The sequence below is a fragment of the Neodiprion virginianus genome, chromosome 2 (assembly GCF_021901495.1).
Source record: "Neodiprion virginianus isolate iyNeoVirg1 chromosome 2, iyNeoVirg1.1, whole genome shotgun sequence".
NCBI lineage: Eukaryota > Metazoa > Arthropoda > Insecta > Hymenoptera > Diprionidae > Neodiprion > Neodiprion virginianus.
In genome coordinates this window covers 11665160-11691559 of record NC_060878.1, presented here as the reverse complement: position 1 = coordinate 11691559, position 26400 = coordinate 11665160, and the positions used below count along the sequence as shown (strand labels likewise).

Genomic DNA, 26400 nt, shown 5'->3' with positions numbered 1-26400 from the left:
TACCAGTACAAAATATGAATATATTTGAATCCTGGTTACTAATAAAATTACTAATAATCTAGCGTAATGTTCAATCTATAACCTTTTATCTACATTTTTAATACCTGCAATATCTGTAGATTTTTTAAATTCCAGAGGGCCGCAATAGTGGATAATGGCTCTAACAAATCGATTATAGGATGAAAAGTTGTTCAGCTTAAAGAATCGCAAAAACGAATGCTAATTTAGATCCGATGAACTTTTTTGGTTGAATCAAAAAGAGCTGAAAGAAATTTGTTCGAACGCGAAACAGGCCTAATTTTTTCAGAGAAGACAATTCAGCGTAGTCCCTAGTCTCCGGAATATTGTCGTACTCCTGTATTTGCCACAGTTTCCTGATTTTTATAGAAATCCTGCACCACTCAAAGGACATACTAATACTAATAGCAGTTTTAAAAATGTTTTCAACTTATTCTGGAACTGCATGTTTGAAAATATCAGAGTAAAGAGTTCATATCGCAAAATTACTACTACATTACCGTACACTGTTGGAGATTCCAATATATTTGCACGTTTTGAAGAATTTAGAATTTCAGTGAATTTACATAACAGTGCCATTGTATAATTGTACGACAGTGTGAATTTCGACTCTCTTAATGATAAACATTAAATACTTGTTGAAATGCAGGGAAATCATGTTTTTGAGCGTGATAAATTTTTATTTTAATATGCTTTGCAATTTCATATCACCTTAAAACTAAATCTAAGGATCAGACGTGAATTGCGAGAGTATTACCAGACTCATACTAAGCAAGCATCGACGAGAAAGAGATTTTCTTTAGAGCATAATTTAAATCGTCACAATAATAATAACAACCATAATAATTATTATAATAGTAATAACGACAGCAACATAGTGTATACATATATAATATAGTATAAAGAAAATGGAAAATACAGATTTCTTATAAAAAATATATATAATATATTTGCACTACATCGGACTTTATCATTATAATATTTATGTCTCGTACTTATGTTCACTTTACAACATACCTATGACGTATGTAAGCTCTCCATTATGCGATTAAATAATACGACTCATGACCATTTACTAAGGCACACTTTTGGTTTGTGAAAACAAAATTAGTAAACTTATGTTTGAGATTGTCTTGAGATTCTGCTAAAATATTAAGGGTGAATTAACCAAACTGTCTTAATCAATGGTTAGCAAAAGGGAAAAACCGTTCACAAAATTTCCAATAATGTTACATTTGCCGATGACCGTGAACACTAATAAAACAGAATAGGTCCTTGAATTTTTTGGACAATCCTTGGAGATCTGATCAGCGAGCAAAACTAACCCAAAAACATCAGAATCAGATCAAAAATACATGAGTTTAATCATTTTGAACGATACAACTATACAGCATTCTTTTATACTGTTGATACAATAGCTTATGTTATTGGAATTTATTTAGATGCGTTTCATTTAAATTGCAGGTATGTGGTTTCATTCGTGTTTACTTTTTTCACATTGTCATCATTGTCATCATTGTCACAACTGGACAACTCCACACTGGTGGAGATTTTCAAACGATTTTTTTCTTTTGTCTCTAGTTTTCATTCAGACAGTACAGCCGATTCATTCTCAACGTAGAACTATTTACTGCCAGAGTAAATATTTTTTATCTTAACTATGCTAAAATATCCACACTCAATCGACACATTACGGCATATTCACACTACATGGTCAAGTATGAAGTGCGAAAATTTTCGCATCAATTAACCAACACGTAATTGTACACAAAAAATGAATTCAACAGTTTGACTCAACATGAGTGAGAAGTTATATCAATAGAAACTAGCTAGCCCAATCAATGAGAAACTGTTTTCGAAGCTGGCAGATTAATCAGAGTATAAAGCTTATACTCAAGAGCACAGCTACATGTTACGTTGACTACTATTTAAGCTAACTTCGAAATCAGCTAGATTGACTTCAAAGACAAAATAATTAAAGTACTCAACCCCAATCAACTAAAGACTTGGCCTACGAAAATACACTCTAACCAGAAATAAATGATTAAAATAAAAGTACAGTTTTGATTACTAGTAAATCAGCAAATGATAATAAAATGATAATGACAACTTTCAATCGTTTCATACTCATCGATCAGAAGAGTCTGATTAACATCGAAACATTCAAATGATTTCAGGGTGAATCACGATTTTGGGGGTTGGTGGTTATATAAAAAGAAAACTATTTAGGTAATTAAGAAACTACACCAACGTCAAATCGGCCCAACACCACATCGTCAGAATCTTCGAGATTGCTGCAGTAGCCAGCAGGTCGTGTATTCGTTGGTTCCACTCAAATGCCATCAGCTTGATTGCGAAGTCACAGCCTAGACGGGAATGGGCCTCGCAGTCATTTTCTTGAGGATATCACTACCATTTCTTACTTTTCCAACTATTTGTTTCATCTGTTGTCTTCAACGGAGTCACCAAATCGACTGTTTCTATAGAGCTGTTCTGCTTCTGCCGATTATGTAGACAATGGCTATTAATTTCAACTTGAAACCTAGGGTTAACCAACAATTTGTGTACCAGACGTGTACACCAGATTTCAAAACTGTACAATTAGACAAGATTTCAAAGGTTTTCAAAAGATTTAATAGAATTTCAAGAGTTTTGTGACTTATCCGCCACTGAGCTGCAGAAATTAGAATGAAGAAGTAGAAAAAGGTTCGATTTTTCTGAGAGTCGAATTGTGAGAAGGAAACCTGCAAACCAAGTGAATGTCTTTGGAAAAATTTAAGTACAGGGTAACAATAACAAACCTTCGGTGTGGTCAAATCAATCTCAACAATTGTTTGATTCGAATTTCCAGGAAGATGTAAAGTCTGTGGAGAGTGAGTACCATTTTCTGGAAGCCGCGTTGTTGGGGGTGGAGGTGATGGTGTTTCGGAAGAACTAACTCTTGGCATCGTTGTCGATTCGTGAATATCACGGCGGTTCAAGGAAAGAGTAGAACTCGCTGACGACCAAGGCCCTTCGTCCTCAGCCACACCTTCATTTACCAATTCTTTTCCTATGTTGATATCCTTCAAAAAAAAAAAAAATTTGCTGTTTAAGCATGTGAGGTGATTTAGTGAAATGTTCATGTCTGAGAAATTTTATTCACTGTGAAATGAACACTTGTTACAAATGTAGACGATGCTTGATTTCAGGGAATGAATTGACTACACCATCTGAATCAAAAATTAGGAAAAAGGTAATGTGTAAAAAAATCTCCAACAATGTTATTTACTTCAATGACAGTTGATACGAAGCAACATCCATTCTGTGTAATACACATGATTCTGAACAAATTCAAATAACTCAAGCGAAAATACAAATAATTTGAGAAAACGTTTTATAATTAGAATGTTCAAATTCTAGAACTCTGGTGTTTTTCACGCAAATGTAATGTTTTTGGACTCATTATGCTTGCCGAATAGATTCTCTAAAATTGTTTGAGAAACATTCAAGAAATCTTACATAACAGTATGGTTATAAAGCACAAACGTAATTCTTGATGAATGTCTGTTGACTGTATTAAACAGATTTATTTTTAAATACTCTGGAAAGAACCATTAGTCAAATTTTGTAAAAATGATTTCTGGAGATCTCCATGATGAACAAATGAGCCCAAGAACATTAGAATCTGATAAAAACACTAGAGTTTATTAATTTTTAACATTCTAATTCTGAAACCTTCTCTCGATTTTTTCATATTTTAGCTTGTGTTGTTCGAATTTGATCCGATTCATTTCTATGATATAATAGAGATATTTTTTTTTTCACTTGTGTTTATCATCATTGGTACAGATAATAACGATTGCTGCAAATTTTTCAAAGAGGTTTTGTTCTTTTCTATACTTATCGGCCTGATTGTATTCTTAGAAAAATGCATGTCTCTTCCACAAAGTACCAGAAATGAATTTTCTGAAATATAAAATCTAAACATTTTACGAGAGCCTGATCATTACAATTTCCGTGACATTGGAATTGCTGATTTCTCACCAATAAAGAATAAATGTATTTACAACATCATATTGGAGCACCTTATTTATCGTATTTGTATATTCAATTGTATCAGATATGCATTGTTTTCAATAGCTTACCCGGCTATCAGTTTTATTGTAAAGATCGACACAAGGAATGGGTGAGCCTTCTCGGCGAGAGCTTCCACCAGCTAGAACACGTTCTTTATATCCTCGAACTTTCGCCGTCAGTGCTTTCCACTGGGCCACCCAACTGAGCTCTGCAAATCTGTCACAAGCTTCCGAACTCCATTCATTATCACTGTAATAGCAGAGAAATTGAACTCATGATCTATTATAAAAACATGATACCAAGATATAGAAAATAAATGTTAACACTCTCGAGTTTCCACTGAAAAGGCTCCATTATTAATAACTCCAAAGATGGTCTTACCGAGGCTTTACATTTGCCAGAGAGCATTCAATTGCCTGTAGACGTAAACTTAAAAAGTCTGTCCGAAGTTCCATCATCTCTTTAATAGTTAATGCTTCATGGTCGCCATAATCCACGAAATACACTTCGTAACGATCGTTTTCGAGTTTGGTGACAACTTCAGCACGGTACCACCGCTCATCAAAAGGAAACTTCGCAGCCACCATTTGTCCGACGCTTACCTGTGTTCACAAGCATGAAATTTAGATTTAGATTCAGATTTATTTTAGAATCGATTCATAGAATATTGTTCATATTTCAATTGCTGCTACAGTTGCGAATATATTAAACAAGTGAACCGAAAATTGAAAATAAAAACTCACATCCTTGAGCATGTGTAACTCCAAGTTTTCTTCGTCGCGGTAATACTCTGTCATTTCTGTTACTAACTCATCCAATGCTACTGCACCAGGACCTACAACTTGAACCCAGAATTGGCTTGGGTTCTCTACAGCGCTGACGTACACCTCCATCAAGACTTCTGGGTCTGAAATGCGCGTATTGAGTTTTCACAATAATTTATCTTGCCTCGGCAAATATTATTTTCTGAAACTCTCAGGGATTTCTAACAATTCACTCAAAAACTTAATTTTTGATAGTTTATCAGCCTTCTGACAAATTCTATCAATTTCTCGGAATTTCGTACAAATGGTTTAATTTCTGTGCGAAAAATTACTTCTGGCAGATTTATAGAAGAACGGCGTTATTTCATGAAAATTTATGACACTTCAGATTTTCAATAGACAATGAACTTCAGAAAAAATATGAGTTCTTTATAGAAACTCTTTAAAATTTCTTTTAAAAGTCCTCATATATAATCAAAATAATTAAATTTTTTCCACAAGTCCGACAAAAATGAAATAGATAGGGAATTTAAGAAAATAGGATACACACAGTTCTTCTTCAGGGATTTGAAGTTAATAATAGAATGGCATGTCTTAAGAAAGAACAACCTTGTGTTTTTGGTATCTGGTTGGAGTCTGTAGAATATACATGATTGTCGGATACTTGAACGGCAGTCTTCCGTGTTGAGATTTTTCCACGTGGTGCCCTTAAAGACGAACTAACGTCTAACTTTTCTCGAATTTCATTCTCCTCGCGAACTTTTTCCTCAACCAATGCCAAAGCTGCAGCGATGTGTTCGGCAGTTCCCTTTATTATAATTCTCTGATTGGAATCTATAAAGCAAGGAATTCTACTGCTTAGAAAATACAAAGATTGAGAATAATTTTTAAGAATCATTCCAGAGAAAAATCGCAGTGCAAACATTTCGTACCTGGATTCTTATAACTGGAACTCTCAACCATAATTTTTGCCCCGGATACTGCTTGTATGTGATTAATCGTATCTCCGCCTCGTCCAATGATTCGTCCACATGCTCGCTGAGGTATGTATGTTTCATAAACTTCAATGACAGGTTGATTGGCAATGATATTTTCTATCATGATCTGGGCCAAGTGAACGCTTTCCGGTTTACCGCGAATCTTGCAAATTCTGTCCGGCAGCTCCTTATCGTCATTGGAGAAGTTTATTCTAGTTTCAGTCTTGTCTTGAATGTCTTTAATCATTGCTCCAGCACGACCAATTATAATTGGCACGTGTTGTCGCGGCACCTTTATCTCCACCTCATTTTGCCTCGACGTTGTCAAACGTGTAGTTCGAATGTCGTTCGGATCATCATCCTGAAAATTAATATCATTACTTCATCATCTTAGTTTTCATTTCATATCGGTGGTAAAAATGCCTTGACAAAAACGCACCTTCTTGTAATACATGTACAGCAAAGCTGCACTGGCACCAGTGAGTGACAATCCGATTGCAAAAGTGAGCACAAGCTGACGATCTAGCAGTTTCATTTTTGATCTAGAATATTTAAAGTTTTTTTTTTAATTTTGATTTCGCAGCATCTACTGTCATTTGTTGCAACAACGCGACTATGACGCATGAGCAAATTTGGAGCCTGCAGACGAAACGTGACATAATAGATGTTAGTATGGATGACAACACCATAGGTGTTATATGTAATGTGTAACCTTCAAGTTGAATAATCATTGGTTCATGTCATACACGATTTGACTAGTAAAAAGATTTCACTATTTGAATAACTTACCACGAATATCTATATTTTTCAACTTTCGAGCACAGCGTAATATTTGGTATAGACTTTCGGGCGTCTGTGAAGCGTCTAGTACGGATTCCACAAAATCATAGATATTGAGGCACAACTTTCTTTTCAAATTCAATCGGCATTGCTAAGGGTGAACAGGTGTTCCAACCAAACATCCAATGCCCTTATTTTGTCTATATTTTGTTCCAAATTTTTGGGTATTTTGTCACTACCAACCACTTGCACCTTGCAAGTGTTCCAAAAAAAAATAAAAATCCACTACGAAGATAGAGATGGCAGCGGGCGTGTTCTGAAATTAGATACATCTAAGGTGTGAAGCCACTATGTGTGAATCATATACTCCGATGAAGACTGGATAAAGCGTCTCGGATCGAGCTTTGACATTTCTATTCTAGGTTATGGCCATCTGATATCCTGAAGTAATTACCACTGACTTAAAATTAAAAAGAACTGGATTAAGTTTAGTCTTCTTTCTTGAAAATTTGAAATTCTAATATGCTAACGTTAAAAAGCGAGCATAAAAAACATATTCACTTTCTCGTAGAACAGTCAACAAATGGTAAGAATTTGTGGATTTTAAATAATTTTTTATGTATTCATTCAACGACTTAATGCAGATACTGGAAGTTGAACTATTATTTTTAGTTTTACAGGACTTCTGCAAATTAGGATTGGACTATTTGCATAATGGACCAAACTTCAAGTTGTATAATGTAGCTGCTCGTAAGTTCATAACACAATGTTGATATTCACTTTGCGTTTGCATATACTTACTTTACAATACGATAGTCATATGCGCTAAACCCTTTTCTTACAGAAAAATTAGACATCCAACCTGAGGATGTCAGGTGCACTGTAGAAGGACTCATCAATTTGCTACTAGAAAGCTGCAAATGCAAGGTGAGTGTGGCACAGATAAATTAAAATTTATCTTTCAGTGTGTGTTGAAAGACGTTTTCTTTTCCCCGAGAATTTCAGTATAAATTCTGTCATCTATATTGATGTAAGAGTTTTGGATGTTATGCAATACAAATTTTCTGAAGTCTTAATAATCTTCTCCTTGCAGTTGAGCACTTCTGATTTTCGAGATTCAATAATTGCTCTGGGCTTCTCTGAAGATCATGAAGTGTTACTCACCAAATTATATACTACAAAACAGTCTGAAATATCAGAAATATTACCGACACTTGGAGTCAAGTTACAAGAATACCAGAGTATGGAATGGAGATTCGAAACACAGGTGAGATGTGCATATCAGCATTCAGCCATTTCATAAAACTGTACACATTATTTCCAATTGTAGATTTCATCCAGATCGTTGTTGAGTCAAGTGACACCTTTGGTAGTCCTAGATTTCAGTCTTCGAAATAATGTTCAACAAAAAATTGAACATGTTATTGTTCAAACTGACGCAAATAATTTATTGCACATCACTGAGGAATTGGAACAGGCTTTGCAGGATGGCCGAAGTCAACACCTGCGTAAAATTGCGAGGAGTATAAGATAGATGAAGTTTAAATTATTTTTACCAAATAAAATATATATGTACATATAACATAATATAAGTATGTAAAAATTATCATTTCTGAAAATAAAATTAGATACTTGAAGTGAAAAATGTTGGTCATGAAATCCACGTTTCGCGGTAGGTATGCAGTGTAATAAGTGTTTACCTATTTCATTCAGGGTCACTGTGATTACAAAGATTTATTAAAATTTATCTCATTGCCTAGCCCAACTTTTTGGTTACTCAAATTTTCGCGTTTCAGCCACTCTAAAACTAATTAGGCAGTATTGTCCAGTAAATATCACAGAAGTTTATAAATTTAAGAAAATTATATCAACGTGATGTTAGTTTTTGACAGTATAATTGAAATGTGATGCAAATACGACAGAAATAACCGGTTTGAGAAAATATATGATTTATCTACTTTTTAATGATTATTGTTATTATCGATACAAACAATAATTATAATTATGTGCTATAACTCATTAAACCAAGATTGTTCAGAAATTTACTATCAAGTGGCCCAGATTATAATTAGTCATATCTGTCCACTTTATTATACGTTTATGGCAGTGCTGGTGTTAATTGTTAGGAAATTCGAGTTTGAAAATATGTATTGCGAGAAAGTCGATACTATTTTATCCGGAATTTCAGCACTTTTTCGATAACCCCTAATAATAATAAAATTACCCACAGGATACAATTGTGTAATAATACTATATATAGGATATCAGAAACTAACGACTGATATCACCTAGAGATGGATTTTCCGGATTTCTTATAATCAAATTCTCATCAATTATCTACGATATCTCTGTCAAAAAAGTACAGATGAAAGGTTATAAGACTTTTCGGAAGCTTCAAGAGTGTTCTGCTTCCAACAATCCATTGGGCTTTTCTGAGACAACATTCTCATCTATCGAAGTATTTCTATAGATTTCCACGAACAAAATGTACAAATTTTGCAGACTCGGATAGAAGAAGAATTTCACGAAGTGAAGAGGTGACATTGGTAGTACGTCAATGAGTTACATTATATATATTAAAATTACAAGGGACTTGTTAGAAATTCATGTAATTACTTCGTAATCATCCAAGAAATATGCATCGTTGATGAGTTCTTGGAACGGCATCGGGTTCCAATGGTTGGCTGATTGTCGGTTTTGGAGAAAAATATACATAGGTCCATTAAATTCCGAGCAATACTCTTCCTGCGAAGATCGTCATCCAACAATGCATGTACTGATCGTTGGAATTGGTGGCGAGGCAGCCAACTTATGCGCAAAACGTTTAGTTATCGTTGCATCATTTTTTTTTTTGCGTTGTACGAATGTATCCTCTGGAAGTCCGGCCCACACAGCTTCCTCGGCAAGTATCTACGGGGTATAAGAAAAATATTTATAGCATACGTGTATTATGTATTATCTTACTTAGTACGACCTTTTGTACATACTATTTTATTCACAATTATATTGTAAGTAACAATAATTCAATAACAACATGTTGATATTTTTTATTCCAACTGATTTTTGATTTGCGTTCTTGACAGATCACTTCCTTACTGTCAAAAGTAATAAATTTATATGTATAATGTGACAAAACATTTCTTTTGTGATTTTTAATAGAGTCTAAAATCAATTAATAATTTTATAAAATGCAAATTATTATATTAGATGCCTTTCTTTTTATGTACGTGAATAAAATGATTTTTTGAAAAACGTATTTAACAGTAGATTCAGTTAAGTAATCTAGAAATCAAGCGGGTATACAAATTGGCATAAAAATGTTTAAATAATTTTCTACAATATACATTCAAACGCGAAGATGGGAGTTAATTTCTTACTGTATTCCATTTTGTACAATGGGTCTTTTAGACGGATCACCCGTATCTTAAACGTACAAAATTTGAACATCGTTCTTTTTGTGGTTTTTGGTAGCCGGTTTTGAATGAGCTTCGTTTTTTTGCTTTTTATATCGTTTGTCACGGGAGACGTACTCATTTGGTATGCAAATATCGTGTTTTATTGTAACACCTCGTCCCGACTGCGAAATGTCAAGCGGGGGAGAAAAATGTCGGAATTGGTAAACTCTAAATTACCAAAGGTATGTGCACCTTGTTGACGTTAACTAAGAAACGAAATTTATCAAAAAGAAAAATGTATTCACGTGGAATTCACTCTGACTAAACTAGAGAAATCCGAAGGTATTACGATTCCACATTCCACACGCGTTACACATTATCGAAGCATGAGTTTTATTGACAATGAGTCAAATTTACGCAAGAATAAAATTATCATTTGAAAAACTATAATATGTTAGTATTTGACCAGTGAAAATAAGTTTATTTATGCTCATTTCCACACCACCGCAAGCGGTAGAGCATCCAGCGTGTTTTTTTTTACGTGGTATCCCCAGTAGGCCTATTCCACGGAGAATAATAGCAAGATCGATCTTACGTTCTTCGAAAAATTGCAGATGACTTTTTTTTACATGTTAATTAAAGTAAATTATTTTTCCCGGTAAACTTGTACTCGCGTATATTCGCAGTCTGTTCGAAATTTTTCAGTTCATGTAACCCGCTGACTATTATCGATGAAAGGTGACTGTTTGAATTATGGATGAAAGATGGTTGTTTTAATTATGGATGAAGGGTGATTGTTTTCATCTTATAGGCGAACAGCGATTGACTTTGGATGTTGCGTACGGTTTTTTTTTCTTATGAGATATGAGATGATCACCAAAATGGCGAACCTGGTGAATACGCAAAACAATCAACAATTAAACCAAGATCGAAAGTACGAATTGCTGTAAGACGTTGGCATTTACCTATCGGAAGACGATGCAGAAATCTTTGAAGAAATGGAAACAAATCGGAGTAGAATAAGCACAACCACCAAAATACGACAGAGCTGTATAATTCTACAGTAAAATACAAACCGAACATGATCTATGGCCACTCGAGAAAAAAGAATCTGACACTAAAACGATCGCAATAAAAGACTATAAAACCATTAACAAAAACTACAGCAGAATAACTTTTACCACACTTTTTTTATCATGATGATGATGACCTACATCCCTGAATCTATGTGTCGGCGAAAACAAGATGACTGACCCTGAACCAGACCTAAGCCTAAAAAATGAAACCTTAATTTTTCAGTATAGTCAATAAATCTCAGTTACTTGAAACAGATGAAAATGTAGTTATTGACATATGTCGATACAGACAAAAATATACTTAGCTCAGATATGTAAAGAATATAATTCACGGAAAAAGAGACAAATCAATTAGTTGAAACAGTCAACAAGTTTGACTAGCTGAAAGAGACAGAAAGTTTGATTAGCTGAAACAGACAAAAGGTTTGATTAGTTGAAACAGGCAAACGGTTTGATTAACTGAACCAGTCAAAAAGTTTGACTAGCTGAAAGAGACAGAAAGTTTGAAACTTAAAAACTTGTAGGTTTGTAGATTTTTCATAGAAAATGAAGTCCTAAAAGAGAATGAGTTCTTACCAAAAATGCTCTACAAATTTTTGAAATCTCTCCGACGTTACCAGAAAAATTCAGTTTTCTATAAATAATTTAACACACAGAATTTAACCCAGTACTGTCCAAAAATATGTTATAGTTTTTAGAAGTACCTAAAAACAAAAAAAAAATTATAGCGATTGCTGAGAATTTTTTTACCGGGGTGATTTTCCCTAAAATTGCAGAGAATGGAATTATTAGGTTCACCTTGCTTCTTATTTCGTTTACCGTACTTTGTTTGCCTTGTTTTATGAATTTATAAGGGCTCTGTTTCCCATCCTCCAGGCGATCGTAAGATGTTCAAGGTATTCTTAAATCCCCCTAACTCAATAAGTATCGTCTTAAGACTGTTTGGGGTCTTAAGTTTGGTTGAATGTGATCGTCGGTGTGATATACGGACAAGAGTACATATGCGACGACACTGAGTTCAGAGTTGTGCATATTTAAGCGGGCCCCTGAGGAACGCACCTCGAGCCGCATCCAACAGTGGTCGAATAGGCTCCGTTAGACCTTTCCTCGTTCCTTTGAGTTTTCAACCTGTGGCCGCCCACGTTCGTTCATTTCTGGCATACCAACAGCCCATATTAAACTTGCTTGGATTAGTTCGTTATCAGACGATTTTCTCCAAGTAATCAAAGGTAATAATTAATACCAGTTGAACCAACTCTCAACTACCAGTGTCGAAAATTATATGGTGAAATTTAACACCATGGGTTCGTCAGTTCTGAAAAGGAGAACGAAGATTTCAAGTGATCGTGTGGTTCAACCCTGCATATTCTCAAGAGTCCTGTATACTGCAATTTTGTATTAGTGTGTATCCCCTTTTTTAAGTCATCAGATTCGGAACTTGGATTCAACGGGGATCGGCTTAATCGGCGATTGAGATAGTTGAATCGTCGAAAAATTGTCTTGGTTTTTTTATGGCGTTATTTCGCATCAACTTGCGCCGTCATTTTGTATCAATTTGGTGTGTACTGCAACTTTGAATTGTTCAGAGATCAGTTGGAATCTTATCAAATTTCCGATTAAGATCGTTGAAGCGTCCATCCAGTAAACAAAGAAATATTACTGCTTATTTAAATAGATTTGTTTTCGTGTCCGCCAAGCGGAGTTTCACAGAAAAACTGATTGTGTGATACTAAAATGAAATGGAATCTGTCGTTTTATTGTTTTGAATAACCATCTAAGGCTGTGATTTCTTTTAATTTTATATCGTACTCGAATTGTACCGCAATTTCACTTCGACTCAAATTGTGATACATAACACCGTCTCTATTTATTTCCCTTCGAGTCATTTGTAAAAATTTACCTTCACTTGGAATAAACTTTAATGCGTCTTGAACAAATTAATTTCTATCTGCTCGTATCTGTTTAAATATTGTAACGATTTGAATTCACGTTAATGCGTGAACAGCGTTAGCCCTTTCATCGTTTTTATTAGATTCTTTCTGTTGTGATTCAAATTACCACAAAAATCTATAGTTCGATCCGTGACGAAAGGTGTATCAAATGATTTTGTTGTTTGGAACGCAATTTCTTTGTAAAACATTTTGAAATACTCTATAGATATAATAACTTCGTTTGAAACACTGCAACTCTGTCAATACATGTCGATTCATTGTAATCGTTGGTGATTTATTGGCATAGAAACTGTTTAAAATAGTCATCTAATCGTAAGCTGTTGTTTTCAATCCTAATTCTGAGATCGAACAAACGGATTCATTAGGATTTTAATGATTTATTTTCAGTTGTTTTCAATCATTTTTCGATTTTTGGGCTTCGATCCGCTTGTGTTGCATGTACATACATATTGTATCCACTCATTGCAGTTCAGTATGACCGTGATGTCGGGGCCCAGTTTTGCGGCCTACTCGTGGTCGGCCCAGGTCGGCGGTTTCGGCAATCAAACAGTTGTCGACAAGGTGCCAGCCGAAATGTTACACCTGGTCGATTCTCATTGGTATCAGTTTCCCCCCATGAACCCCCTGTGGCACGGAATCCTGGGGTTCGTCATCGCATGCCTAGGGTTCGTATCCGTGATTGGAAACGGGATGGTCGTCTACATATTCTGCTCGACGAAAACGCTCCGTACACCGAGCAATCTTCTCGTAGTCAATTTGGCCTTTTCGGACTTCCTCATGATGTTCACCATGTCCCCACCGATGGTAAGATGCCAAAAAACAAACAAACAAACATCGAAACAATCGTTAAACTCGGTGAATACTACTCATTATAACTCAAGGAAATTAACCAATCCCCAATTTTCTCGTATTTGTTATCACAGGTGATCAATTGTTATTACGAAACTTGGGTGTTTGGACCGTTGATGTGCGAGATATACGCGTTGTTTGGTTCCCTGTTCGGATGTGGCTCAATCTGGACAATGACAATGATCGCTTTTGATAGATACAACGTAATCGTCAAGGGACTGTCGGCCAAACCAATGACCATCAAGGGTTCGCTACTTCGCATTTTGGGTGTCTGGGCTTTTGCTGTTATATGGACAATTGCACCCATGTTAGGCTGGAATAGGTAGGTTCAATTAGGCGTTAACATGGAATGAAATTTTTTTTGTTGATATTTCGCGAATGATTAATTTTATCGTGTAGAAATTGCTGAAATTTATAAGTGGTCTTTTTTGCCTCAAATAGAGATTGGATATTACAGAAATCATTAGGGGTTGCATTGTGATTTCACCGTATAGAATTGTGACTTCACTATGGTGGACGGTGACATCACCGTCTTGTATGATGATATCATTATGGTGGATTGAAATGCCATAATTCAGTAAAACATCTACAGGGTGACCCAGAACTACCGCTCGACAGGCTACCAATGTGTTTCTCGTGAAAATCTGCGAATGAAATATTTTAAAAATTTTGGTAAATCGTTTGCGAATTACAGCCGTTTGAAATTGGCCAATCCATCGCGTTAGCGCTTGATGGTTCCTAGTAAAGCTGCCGAGTGCATGACGGTCAAATAACGATTTGCGAGTCTGTTTTGAGGCGTCAAATGCTACCGGACGGATGATTTTAAATACCTGTAATTCTCAAACGACAATTTTCCTTCCATAACTCCGATCATTTTCAAGATGTCTTTGAAAAGATGCGGAGTCGTGATTTATCGGAGTGTTCAGAGTCGAAAATATTGCTGTTTATGCCCAATTGCGGTTCGCTCCTGATGAGAAGAACTATGATCTTGATGCGATTAATTCCTGTTTTTAAACCCAGATACGTGCCAGAAGGGAACATGACTGCCTGTGGCACGGATTATCTGAGCAAGGATTGGCTGTCAAGGTCTTACATATTGGTGTACAGCTTCTTTGTCTATTATCTGCCACTCTTCATGATCATCTACAGCTACTACTTCATTATATCAGCTGTATCAGCCCACGAGAAATCGATGCGCGAACAAGCTAAGAAAATGAACGTGGCTTCGTTAAGATCTTCTGAAAATCAAAATACAAGCGCTGAGGCGAAACTTGCCAAGGTATTTATCAACGTTTTTTAGATCAAAATTTTCGCACTTTCACCCCACTTTTCTTAATCTGTTCGATCACAGGTTGCTTTGATGACGATCTCTCTTTGGTTCATGGCATGGACGCCTTATCTGGTCATCAACTACGCTGGGGTTTTCGAATCCGCCAAAATCAGCCCTCTCTTCACTATCTGGGGCTCCCTATTCGCTAAGGCAAACGCTGTTTACAATCCAATCGTCTATGGCATCAGGTGAACATTCGTCCGTTTCTCTATATCGTTTTAGTAAAATTGGCTCACGACGAAAGTATTAAACCTTTGGATCACAGGTCTAAAATATGAAGTTACTAAAATGTAGTTTCATGGAATGGGTGTTCCTTCGCCCAATTTACAATAGATCAGGCCGTCGAAAATACATACATATAGTTATTTCACTAATGGTTTGAAGCAACATATGCGTCCACATTTGAATCTATGACTTCCTATCGCTGAATCTACATCGGAGGACAATGTAAATTATTATTGGAAACAAAAATATACCGTAGGTCTTGTTTGTGGCATTTCACTCCTCAAACGGCTGATACAATCAATCATAACCGGCGTGAAGACATGCCTGTCAGATAAAACTACTCATTATAGGTTCCATATTTAAGCCCGAAACGAAACGACCCTAGAAGCTTGAGCAGGATTCACAATCCATAAACCTGATATTGTCTTCGTCAGATTTTTATATCATTTGTAACATGCGATTACAATGAAAGATAATTTTCCAGATAAAATGGGTGAAAATCATGAAACTTTGCATTCAATAATCAGGAAAACACTCGAGTAATCCCTATAATTTCACTTGTACTTAGATCTTTGAATTTATAGATTAGATAGTTCATTTACCGAAACGCACTTACAGCCATCCGAAGTACAGAGCTGCACTCTTCAAGAAGTTCCCATCATTAGCCTGTGGTGGTGATGCAGGACATGGCGGAGACGCTACCTCAACGGTTTCCGGCGTCACAACACTGACGGAGAACGAGAAGCCTGCCGCATAAGTTCATTGCGATGGAAACTAAATTCGCCTGACGTGATAAAGAATTCCAAATTTTCAAAAAAAGGGGGGAATAAATTTTGCAAAAGATACAATTTAACATGCGTAAAACAAAATGATTATAAATGAAACGAGAACCACGTTCTTCAATTGATATACAGGAATTCGCGCTCAGCAGATGCCGATTGTAAATATTAAAGTAAAGTCGCGAGAAACTTCAGAATATGCTGAATATTGTTAACGAAACAGTAGTAAGAAAAAAAAACTAAAGGCCGAGCGAATTCTGTGTGCTTGTCAGTTGAACAACTGAGAGTGGTGAAAAAGCATTCTGCTGGAAGTGGCAAGAGGAAAGGAACGCGAAATTGACATACGGAAAAAGGAATGAATATACCTGCCAACTCTTTGGTCTCTTTTATTTTTTACAATATGGCCTTGGCGATGAATTCTTGCTCGGCATTTATCCTTGAACTTGTTTCTCGAATATCACCACAATTCGAGACGAATTACAGTTCACCGATTATCCGAAACAGGAAATCTCATCGCCTGTATTCTGTAAACTTATTTTAGCTTATTCTCGGCACTAAATACGACTTCACCTTGAAACTGGCACTTTGGCTTTATGACATTGGATATACTGATTGGCAAAGACGCCATGTGTGTTTTATTTTTAAAGATTGAATAAATCCTGCATGAAAATTAAACATCATCGAGACTGGTCTCTTTCACTAGCAAAGAAAAAAAGAACCGCATCCTCCTTACCGATCCTTTACCGACGTTAGTCGTGTCGTACTTCATTACGAAAATCATTTTTCGAAGGACGTTTCTCATTTTTGGTGACTCAACGTGGCAAAACGAAAGTGTAATCGCTTGAGCGAAGTTTAATTCTTATGATTTATCTAAAGCCGATGCTAAAAGGATGAGCTGATTTGGATTCCGATCGCATTTATGTATTTTGTCGTTTTGCACGCGTCGAGGCAACAGCGAATTTCGGCAGTCATCGGCGCGTATAATTACGTAAATTGCTTAAAATGTTCAGGAAGTAGTTTATTGATCAACATTACGAACATAAAAAGGTGAGACTCGCGGGAATTGTTCTTACTATTGAGTTATATCCATAATATTTCTTTCAAGCGCGACACAAAGGCAAAGGTCTGCACTTCAACATGAAAATATTTTTGCAAACGTAAAACAATATATATTTTTTTATATTATTACGGACGATCAATTGCGATGCGATCGGTAAATGCCACTCAACATCACCCTGCGTTTTTTATTTCCACGAATAATACTTATATGGAAATATCAAGGCTGTTTGCACTCTAAATTTTAGGACCATCAGGCCTTCGCATCAGCTGTATTCGTAGATGCAGAATCAGAATTGGCCGGAGGCGGTCCAGCCGTAGGTGCTGCCGGTTGCTCTGTCGATCCGCACACCAGGAATGGTAATTTTTCTTTCAGCGCCAGTCTGTACTTGGGATGGCTGCGAATAAAAAGCAACATTTTCCTCTCTTTTTTTGGATAGGTAGAAAAAATAATTTTCCGAAACCCTAAGAAATTTGTACGAATCTCTTATAGTTTCTCAGTTTTTCCGAAAAAGTCCTTTAACAAATTCTAATAATTTCTGGGACGTTTTTGTTGAACTATCTTATAATATCTGTGTAGCATATTTAGGGGTGTGTACTTGAAATTTAATTAAAATTTTTGAAAAGTTCTTGTAATTCTAGTTTTAGTGCAAATATTCTTTTACAGATATGACTATATTTTCCAGATAGAGAAAAATTATGTTTTAGTGGCGCAGGCATGACAAAGTTACTTTTTGACGTTTGGGTGTTGAAGTGACTTTCTACGCTTTACCAGAAAAAAAATTGTATGGGGCGTACTCGTAAAATGTTTTTGGCTCAAATAATGATTTCAGTAGTTGCTTTCGGATAACCTTTAGCTCGTACTGAAACCATTATCCCCGTCTAAAAACACCTACTTTACAAGCATGTCGCAAAAACTACTAATTAATCAACAACAGCTTGTTTGCTGGTGATGAAGAAAATATTTCACTTGAGGCACGCAAATTTCTCTCGAGGCAATTTCCAACATTTCTCAGAAATATGTTCTAATTTTTGAAAAAAATGAGTTTCCTTTAGATATTAGTCTGATTTTCATCTCTACCTCGGCTTGGTTAGGAATAGTTGGAGTACAGAAAACGAGGAGTTTTTCCAATTTTCAACAGGGAATGAGGTTCCGAAGGAATTGAGTTCCTTTCAGAAACTCTATAATCTCTCGAAAATGCTGAGGTCATTAGAATAATTCAAACATTTCAACAGTCCGAAAACATTCCATACTTTACCTGATGCCATACACAATTGGATTGTAGATAGCGTTTGTTTTAGCAAAAAGTGATCCCCAAATCGTAAAGAGAGGGCTTATCTTAGCAATGTTGAAGACGCCCACGTAGTTAATTACTAAATATGGCGTCCAGGCTAAGAACCATAAAGATATTGTAGTCAATGCCACCTGTGAAGATATGAAAGAGTAAATTTATTTTCCGGAACTTCAAGAAAGTCTTTTTCCAACACCTGCTTGAAGAGTTCGATTTTCGATGCCTGCGCAGTGTGTGTAGTGCCGTATTTCCGAGCAGTGCGGTAAAACTATGGTGGCGCATGCGCACAACTGAAGTGTTCCATTTTACACACTAAGCCTTTCTTTGGCGCGTGCGCAATTTCGAATAATTCAATTTTGGGCACTGTGTCATTGAGTGTTTTACCCGACTCCAATTTTAGGCGCTGACAAGGGCATCTGCATTGCTTCTCAAATCAAATTTTCCTTCACAGGTGTTGAAAAAAGCAGCGTGTGTCATACGTGCAGATGGGCGACATCTGACTCATGTGATCGCAGCGCTCGCCTTGGCCCATGCTGCGTTCACACTAGCAGGGAAAGGTAAGGCAGCACTAAGACCTGTGGGACAAAATTGGCAACCTAAAAAAAATCGGCCAACTGATATTTCCGCGCTCGAGTAAGTAATAGAAAATAGTATGCAGTGTGAATCTGTTGATAGCGATTAGTAACCAGGAGGGTGGGGTAGAACTGGCCACCTAGAAAAAAATGGATAAATTGCATTTTCGCGTCAAGATGAGCAAGACATGTGAACGCAGCACTCGTCTTTGCGGCTTACGCTGCAAATTTCACATTCATTGGGAATGACTCACTTTCCGCACTCGTAACACAATTGACTACATGAAATATTTTTGCACTACTTGCGTTACTAAATATAAGAAAGAAATATTACTTTCGCCAATTTGGCTTCCGCACTCGCTGCTTGATTATCACCAGATCGCAGAGAAGCCACATTCATCTTTTTTGCTTGATCCCTCATCCCCTTTTCGTGCGCGGCAACCGTCTAAATTATAGAGAGAAAAATGTCTTTCATCAATCACCTACGGCACTGCACTTCCGAATATAATTTAAAAAATGAGATGTATTAAAAGCTCAGAAATCTCGTCAGAAACTCACGGAGACAATATAATAGTAACTGTAGATGATAGTGGAGAGCGGCAAGTAATAAACGAATAGAGAGTAAACCAGAATGTAGGATTTGGAGAGCCATGCTTTGCTCAGATAATCCGTTCCACAAGCAGTCATGTTGCCTTCTGGGACGTACCTATACTTAGAAAAAATTGAAGAAGTTACGAGGATACAGTATTGATTTACTGAATATCTGCACAAAAAAAAAATAATAATACAAATGAATCCCCGCAAGTTGATACCTATTCCATCCAATCATGGGAAGTATACTCCAAACTAATCCAAACATCCAGATTAGCAGAATTTCTAAGATTGCTTTTTTGATGGTGAATGGAGTGCCGGACATTCCCTGTAAACGTATATGTTTTTTTATGTTACGATAGGCCAATCGAGTAGATTAAGCAAACAATGACAGTATAAGGCCGCTGGATGATCGGTTATACTCAAACTTTAATGCGATCGTTTGCTTGACCTAAATATGCAGCATTTAATATGCTGTTCATTGAATAGGTCTTTCTTCACTTTGGTTATAGTTGATTATACATATATTAGCAGTTGGACAGTGAAATTCCATAACAAACTAATTGACTTGTCGTGGGTTTTTGCCATAACACTAACCGTACTAGACCCAGTTAAATGATTGGTTTCATACTGCGGTATGAATGGAGTTATGTAAAATGCCGGTATTAATTGTCGTTACCTTCTGACGAAATTCCGTGATCAAAACATAAAGATTCAAGTGTTATATACGGATGTATTACTTCATATCAACAGTGAAGTAACTACAAAATTCCGATGACTTCGTGTATCATAAATTGAGCGAAGAAAGAAAAATTAAACACAACTATAACGTATCAGGATTCTACTCATCAGGAAACTATTAATATCATTTAGGGCCAAAGAATCACCCCTGGAAGTTTGAATCGAAATCAATGATCCAGAGGCCTGCAGATAATCTTCGTGTGAGTAATACGTGGGATTATTCAAGAACTGTCTACCTTCACAATAACATTATACCGATCCAGAGCAATGGCAGTCATAGTCCAGATAGATGCGCATCCACACAGTGATCCAACCATTGCGTAAATGTCGCACATCAGAGTTCCTGGAAGGATTGGAATCTTCAGGATTAACTTCTTTGTCGAAAATGCTTCACTTACCAAGCACCCAAGTTTCGTAATAACAGTTAATAACCATTGGTGGGGACATTATGATCATCATGAGAAAGTCCGAAAAGGCTAGATTAACGACGAGTAGATTGCTTGGAGTCCTTAACGAGGGTGTCAGCATGAACACGTACACCACGACGCCATTACCGCTCCAACCCAATACCCCCAGGACGATCATCACAAGACCAAGTATTTTGTGCCACAACGGATCCATGGGAGGAAATTGGTACCTATAAAAGTGTATCTGCATTTTTGCTTTGTAGTTTGTACTTTTCAAATTTAGGTATAAAATTTCCGTGTTACATCTCAAATATATAACTCAATTTCATCACGGACTATAAATTAATTGATTCTGTGTGACGATTTTTTTTCATTATGGAGTTTGCTAGTCCAGCAGAAGGTTTTCAGTGATTACTGCTCCATCATTCCCCGACAAAGATTTGAATCTTGAGTGTAAAGACGAAAAAGATTTGGCACAAATTTCGGCTGTTGCTAGGGGTTTGTTCGGGAATTTCATTTATGCTTACGCAGCCTGCATAGTATTTACCAATGTGGATCAATTAGATGAAGCATTTCAGGTGGGACTTTGTCGGCAACCGTTTGATTATTGAACCGCATCCATTGTCGTGCAACCTGTGGACCCATGGTGGATATGACCTCAAAAGCTGCTCTCCCAGCTGTGAACTCTGATACGTTTCGAACATTATCCAACGACAGGGGATTGAAAATATTCTGCGAATCAGAGGATATTGCTGCTTCCATCTGAGGGCAGACACACATCTACGGATCAATTGTCGCACAGCGTTTATTGTTAATTATGTTTTCATTAAGCAGATAATTTTAATTCACCCACACAGAAACACACACACATACGCAAAAGTCGGTATATAATTATTTTTTTCATTTTCCCGTAAGCACTTACTTTCGATGTTATTGCGTCTGCAGAGTTCGTTTAATGACAATACAACAGGAAATATTTTTCCTCTAGTAGTTGGCCGGTGACTGCGGTATGACGTAGAACATTGGTGCATCAAATATTCGCCATTACTGCAGCGGCTGTGTAAATCTGATCTTCTATATATATTGAGAGTAAGAAGACCTTCCTTGATCAATTATTCAAATATATTCATCTATACTTCAACTGGAGACTCGTATATGTATGGCAATTTATTGCACAAGCGGAGACAAAGGTAATACTTTAGGTAGTTTCAACTGGCTTCTTGAGACAGCTAGTTGAACAATAAATTAACTGATAATGACAGCTGTCGTATTTCAAATCGGTATTGTACATTTTCAATTGAATTAGCTTTACCACATATGAGTGTATGGATTCAAGGGCATGATTACTTTGAATTACTTTCTCAATTTTTTACCAGCAGAATTTTACCGTCGTACGACCAAAAAAATTTAGGACGAGAGCATTTATCTAGTAAATAACGTCACTCAATTAAACCGCAAAAATGATGTTTTTGTGAAATATAAGAGAGTTTTGCGATTCAACGTATTATTTGTTCAATATTTTATAAGAAATTGAATGTGGTGTTTTTATTAAAACGTACTTAATGAAATAACATTGAATTCAAATATAAGTGCAGAAGAAATTGGTAAAACGAGCTCTCTACGTGTAACGATTAGTGCGAAATACATTACAAATTACATTGGCGTTTCATGATTACAAAAAGATAAAATACAAATTATATATGTGTGTGTAGAGCGGAATGTTTAGAGGGATGGTGGGTGTGCTGGACTGAATGGGTGCGAACCATGGTGCGAACGATCGGCAGATGAGTTCGAACGACTGATTCGAAAGATGTGAGAACGGTGATAATGGGTGAGCGAGCAGGTGAAAGAAAAGAGAATGGAAGAAGGAGGCAGTCGGGAAAAGCAGTCTAGTGTGTGTGAGCATGAAGGTGTATGAAATGTAAATCATTGAGAATCTTTCGAATGTTTATTTGTACTATGTAAATAGATAAATGAACAAATCGAATATAAAAAAGGGAACTGGGTTTGTTGAGCATTGGGCATAAGGTGGTCGTTATTGCGATGTCTAACAGGAATAAACTATCAATTACAATTGTGAAAATTACCTAATATCTCTATTCGATCTCGTATTACAATTTGTTAGTAGAACTTTCGTTAAAGTCTTAATCACCGTATTTTGAGTAAAAAATTTCTTGTTGCGGGTATCTACAAAAATATACGGGCGTGTACAAAGTATATGTATGTGTGTACCACATACTCATATACTAAAATATTTTGTATTTTACTTTGTTCTCATTAGAAAATGAAAACGTAATTTGTATTTCATTGTTGCCTCAATCACAAATTGCAATTGCAATCGTTGAGTAATTACGATCTTGTTCATTAGCGACTGTCCCACTTTGTGCCGATCACCTCTATAATTAATAACCGAAAACCAGGGTCTATTCACTAATCTCCCCCCCGGCAAAAAGATTAAAGACATGGTTTGATATTTTGTTCAATTTATTGTTTGTACAAAATTCTCGAGATTTATATGCTTCGTAATGATTCCGTAACAATATAACAGGTATCGCAAGTAGTCCCTCTAAAAATATCATTTTTACAATTGAATTATATAAGGCACAATTGATGATTAGAATATTACAAATTAGAACTTACAATTTATACTAAAGCTTCGCTAAGAAGTTGAACAGTTAAAAGACAGGTTTTGGATTTTCTGAAGCTGGAATATTTAGGTTTCACTTATAGTTTTGTGAGATGGATATAGGAGCCTAAAGTACTTCGAGCTTTCAACCATTTCTGTTCATTTGTAATCATTGTTTACGGACTGTATCAATGTATTGGCATAATTGTTCAAAACATAAGTACTTAGGCCTGTATTTTCATGATACAGCCGAGGTAATGGAAGTATTCGAATACAAATAAACAAATACATTGAATTAATAAAATGCATCTACTTAATCTAATTGGAAGAACACAACGTTACTTCAACAACTAAAAAAATACAACGATTTTAATATATCGTACATCTTTATGGTCAACTGTATTGTGAATCTGATACCATATTACTATATAGCAGAAACAACCTAGCAGACACTGTTATTGGAAAATCTATTTTCAAATAACAAACACTATAAATACTTGAAAATTATAGAAACCGTGATTTTTATTCACCTTAAGGATGATACGAAACTTTACCTTAGCAAAATAGTCGATGGTTAAACTTCTGAAGTTTTAACTCATACTGTAGTGACTTTGTTGGACTTTATTCTACAGAGACATTGAATTCACAAAACCTATCGTTCAAAACACTAATTGTGCTGTTGAAATTATTATTTGATAATTTTTGTTTTCGGTATTGTTATAACTAGATTATCGATCATTTTCAACTTGAAGTCAAACAAGATGTGTTACGTGACATCTATATCAATTGAACTGCTCCTTCTTTCACTAAGCTTGCGATTGGCTGGTATTGAATAAGGCGCTGTGCACCAGCCGTCAAATCTATTTCATCATTTGTCGTTCCAGGCACGATGATTCCTTGCACAGGTTTGTTGACTCGCAAAAAGACATGGCTGTTCAAGTTGGGTTTAATAGTCAGTTTATCAACTTCGAATGCTTGAAAATTAGCAGGCATGTGTTGAAGCGCAACTGTTCTGAAAAGTGTTTCAATATTGGCCAAATATTCTTTAGCAAACTTGCGTTCGTCTGGAGTTAGGTAAGATTCTTCCGGACTCTTTTTGTCATCTTCTGACAGAATGTGTATGGTGTATTGTTCAATTTTTTCTAACCTCGTTCGCAGGTAACTCTTTATAACGAATCGTATTCTATCGATTTCCATCTTATGAATAGCTAGCCTGATGTCACCCTTTTTCAATTTTTTCATGTTCTCTTCCATGTGCGAAATTTGTTCGAGCATACAATCAACGAGTTCTGATTGATGAGGTAATATCTCTGGTGCAAATTTCTCGTTCAACCAAGCATTTTCAATGTCTTGCAATACTTTGCCGGGCGTGAATTCTTCATTGTCGCTAGAGTCCAAGTGCTCTGAAACATCCGCTACGCTATCGTCCATTGCAAGACAGAGTGACAACGGTTCTCGGGACCGAATGTGAATAATGCGTGGAATAATGTTTACAAAAACATGAACATGTCAAATCTTACTGAGACGAGATGTCACCAATTGACTATGCCATACACGACCGCAAACTATAGGAAGAGTAGATCCTCTTCTGCTTCGGGGCCATCTCCACGATGACTTTGGGAATGCGTTGCATTGCGTTCCGAAATCAATCTTCAGTGCCGTGGTCAGCCATCTTTAATCTCTTTTTCACTAATTTGCCTCTGCTTTACGAACACTTTCTAGTCCTTCTTACCTCTACCCGCCATATCTTTTGAGCTAATGACTAGTTCTGTCTGTATATCTCTGGGTATATTCCGCCAAGGAACTGTGGCAGTCCAGTAATAGCATATTTTCAATTTTCTAACTCGCGGTTAGTGGTATTTACTGGTCATTTACTGCCAAAGTATTCCACCAATTGACAATTATTGTTTGAAAATGTTATCTTCATAATAAACAATCAATACAGCATTAATAGCGTGCATGTATATTTCTATCCAAACCCTATTTACACCTTCAAATAATGTAACCTGCATAATCGAGAATTGCTCTAAAATTATTTTATGAGCGATCAACAATTTGTATTTCAAACATTTCTTTACATTCGCGCTGATGTATACGAATTTATATTTTAAATACAGTGCGCAAAGGGATCAACAATGATGGCTGCCCGTAGTGGGAGATGTGTTTGCTATAAAAAATAAAATAGTTTTTATGAATATGTAAAAGGTTTCTTCCCAGCAAACTATAGTTCATTTTATAAGAATCATACAATTTTCACTACTATCAACACTGCTGTTTATAAACGAATATTTACCATTGTCAGAATAATGATTTTTTCAAATGAGAACGTGATGATTTTTCACAAGTCGTGAACTATTTCATTTTTCTGGAAAAATGTTGGATTTCAAATCGATGGTGATATTTGTCATGGAAAACTTGTAGATTTGTACAAAGTAAAAAGTATAGTTGCCTCATCGATAGTTACACTTCTCCGAGAGAGGGATAAGTTTCCGCGAAACCAATCCAAAGTTTTCATTGAAAAATTCAGGTATTTCACAGTGTCGTATAGCAAGTAACGGAGACTGAGCTAATTTATTTATCATGATTCCAGATTCCTATATCTATATGATTCTTTATATATATATATATATATATATATATATTCTATTTCAATGGTGAACATCAGGTTTTTGAAAAATATACCTATAGCCAAAAAAATTATACACAAAATCATTATCGTAAACGTTCACTATATCTCTTTTACAACTCAGGTATCGAGAGAATCAGTCCGAAGGTCTATAGTACATCGCATAAAAACTTAACGATATGCAAGATTAAGGATCCGCTATTAGTCAATTACCTTAAAAGGATTTAAAATCAATTTGATCCACCGATCACTGAGAACCATTTCAGCGATATTTGAGTATATCAG

General features: G+C 36.0%; 5 protein-coding genes across 10 annotated transcripts; 2 read left to right on the top strand and 3 right to left on the bottom strand.

Moving 5' to 3' along the window:
* Nucleotides 1-1114: 1114 nt before the first annotated feature.
* LOC124298775 (tudor and KH domain-containing protein homolog) lies at nt 1115-6855 on the bottom strand. Of its 2 annotated transcripts, XM_046751240.1 has the most exons (9): nt 6608-6855; nt 6258-6360; nt 5774-6179; nt 5451-5675; nt 4821-4984; nt 4459-4679; nt 4146-4326; nt 2820-3083; nt 1115-2517 (listed from the first exon to the last, which is right to left on the bottom strand). In XM_046751240.1, the coding sequence occupies exons 2-9, from the start codon at nt 6351-6353 to the stop codon at nt 2428-2430; spliced, it is 1647 nt and encodes a 548-aa protein (XP_046607196.1). In that variant the 5' UTR covers nt 6354-6360; nt 6608-6855; the 3' UTR covers nt 1115-2427. The 2 variants fall into 2 exon arrangements, with proteins under 2 accessions (XP_046607196.1, XP_046607197.1); XM_046751241.1 differs by lacking the exon at nt 6608-6855 and having other exon boundaries at nt 6258-6447.
* A 63-nt stretch (nt 6856-6918) lies between these two features.
* LOC124298780 (COMM domain-containing protein 2-like) lies at nt 6919-8243 on the top strand. Its single transcript, XM_046751255.1, has 5 exons — nt 6919-7184; nt 7271-7348; nt 7443-7525; nt 7692-7865; nt 7929-8243. The coding sequence occupies exons 1-5, from the start codon at nt 7121-7123 to the stop codon at nt 8130-8132; spliced, it is 603 nt and encodes a 200-aa protein (XP_046607211.1). The 5' UTR covers nt 6919-7120; the 3' UTR covers nt 8133-8243.
* Nucleotides 8244-12081: 3838 nt separating this feature from the next.
* LOC124298589 (rhodopsin) lies at nt 12082-16879 on the top strand. Its single transcript, XM_046750781.1, has 6 exons — nt 12082-12298; nt 13490-13825; nt 13945-14192; nt 14891-15149; nt 15222-15388; nt 16044-16879. The coding sequence occupies exons 2-6, from the start codon at nt 13496-13498 to the stop codon at nt 16180-16182; spliced, it is 1143 nt and encodes a 380-aa protein (XP_046606737.1). The 5' UTR covers nt 12082-12298; nt 13490-13495; the 3' UTR covers nt 16183-16879.
* LOC124298588 (rhodopsin-like) lies at nt 16609-21936 on the bottom strand. 4 transcript variants are annotated; one of them, XM_046750776.1, is made up of 9 exons: nt 21786-21929; nt 21411-21643; nt 20855-21093; nt 20693-20799; nt 19937-20043; nt 19683-19830; nt 19459-19569; nt 18520-18686; nt 16609-17658 (listed from the first exon to the last, which is right to left on the bottom strand). In XM_046750776.1, exons 2-9 carry the CDS (start codon nt 21641-21643, stop codon nt 17514-17516), a joined length of 1257 nt encoding a protein of 418 aa, XP_046606732.1. In that variant the 5' UTR covers nt 21786-21929; the 3' UTR covers nt 16609-17513. The 4 variants fall into 4 exon arrangements, with proteins under 4 accessions (XP_046606732.1, XP_046606734.1, XP_046606736.1 ...); XM_046750778.1 differs by having other exon boundaries at nt 21411-21625; XM_046750780.1 differs by lacking the exon at nt 21786-21929 and having other exon boundaries at nt 21391-21463.
* Nucleotides 21937-23341: 1405 nt separating this feature from the next.
* On the bottom strand, nt 23342-25070 carry LOC124298593 (DNA replication complex GINS protein SLD5). 2 transcript variants are annotated; one of them, XM_046750787.1, is made up of 2 exons: nt 24637-25070; nt 23342-24501 (listed from the first exon to the last, which is right to left on the bottom strand). In XM_046750787.1, exons 1-2 carry the CDS (start codon nt 24918-24920, stop codon nt 24267-24269), a joined length of 519 nt encoding a protein of 172 aa, XP_046606743.1. In that variant the 5' UTR covers nt 24921-25070; the 3' UTR covers nt 23342-24266. The 2 variants fall into 2 exon arrangements, with proteins under 2 accessions (XP_046606743.1, XP_046606742.1); XM_046750786.1 differs by having other exon boundaries at nt 23342-25066.
* Nucleotides 25071-26400: the final 1330 nt, after the last annotated feature.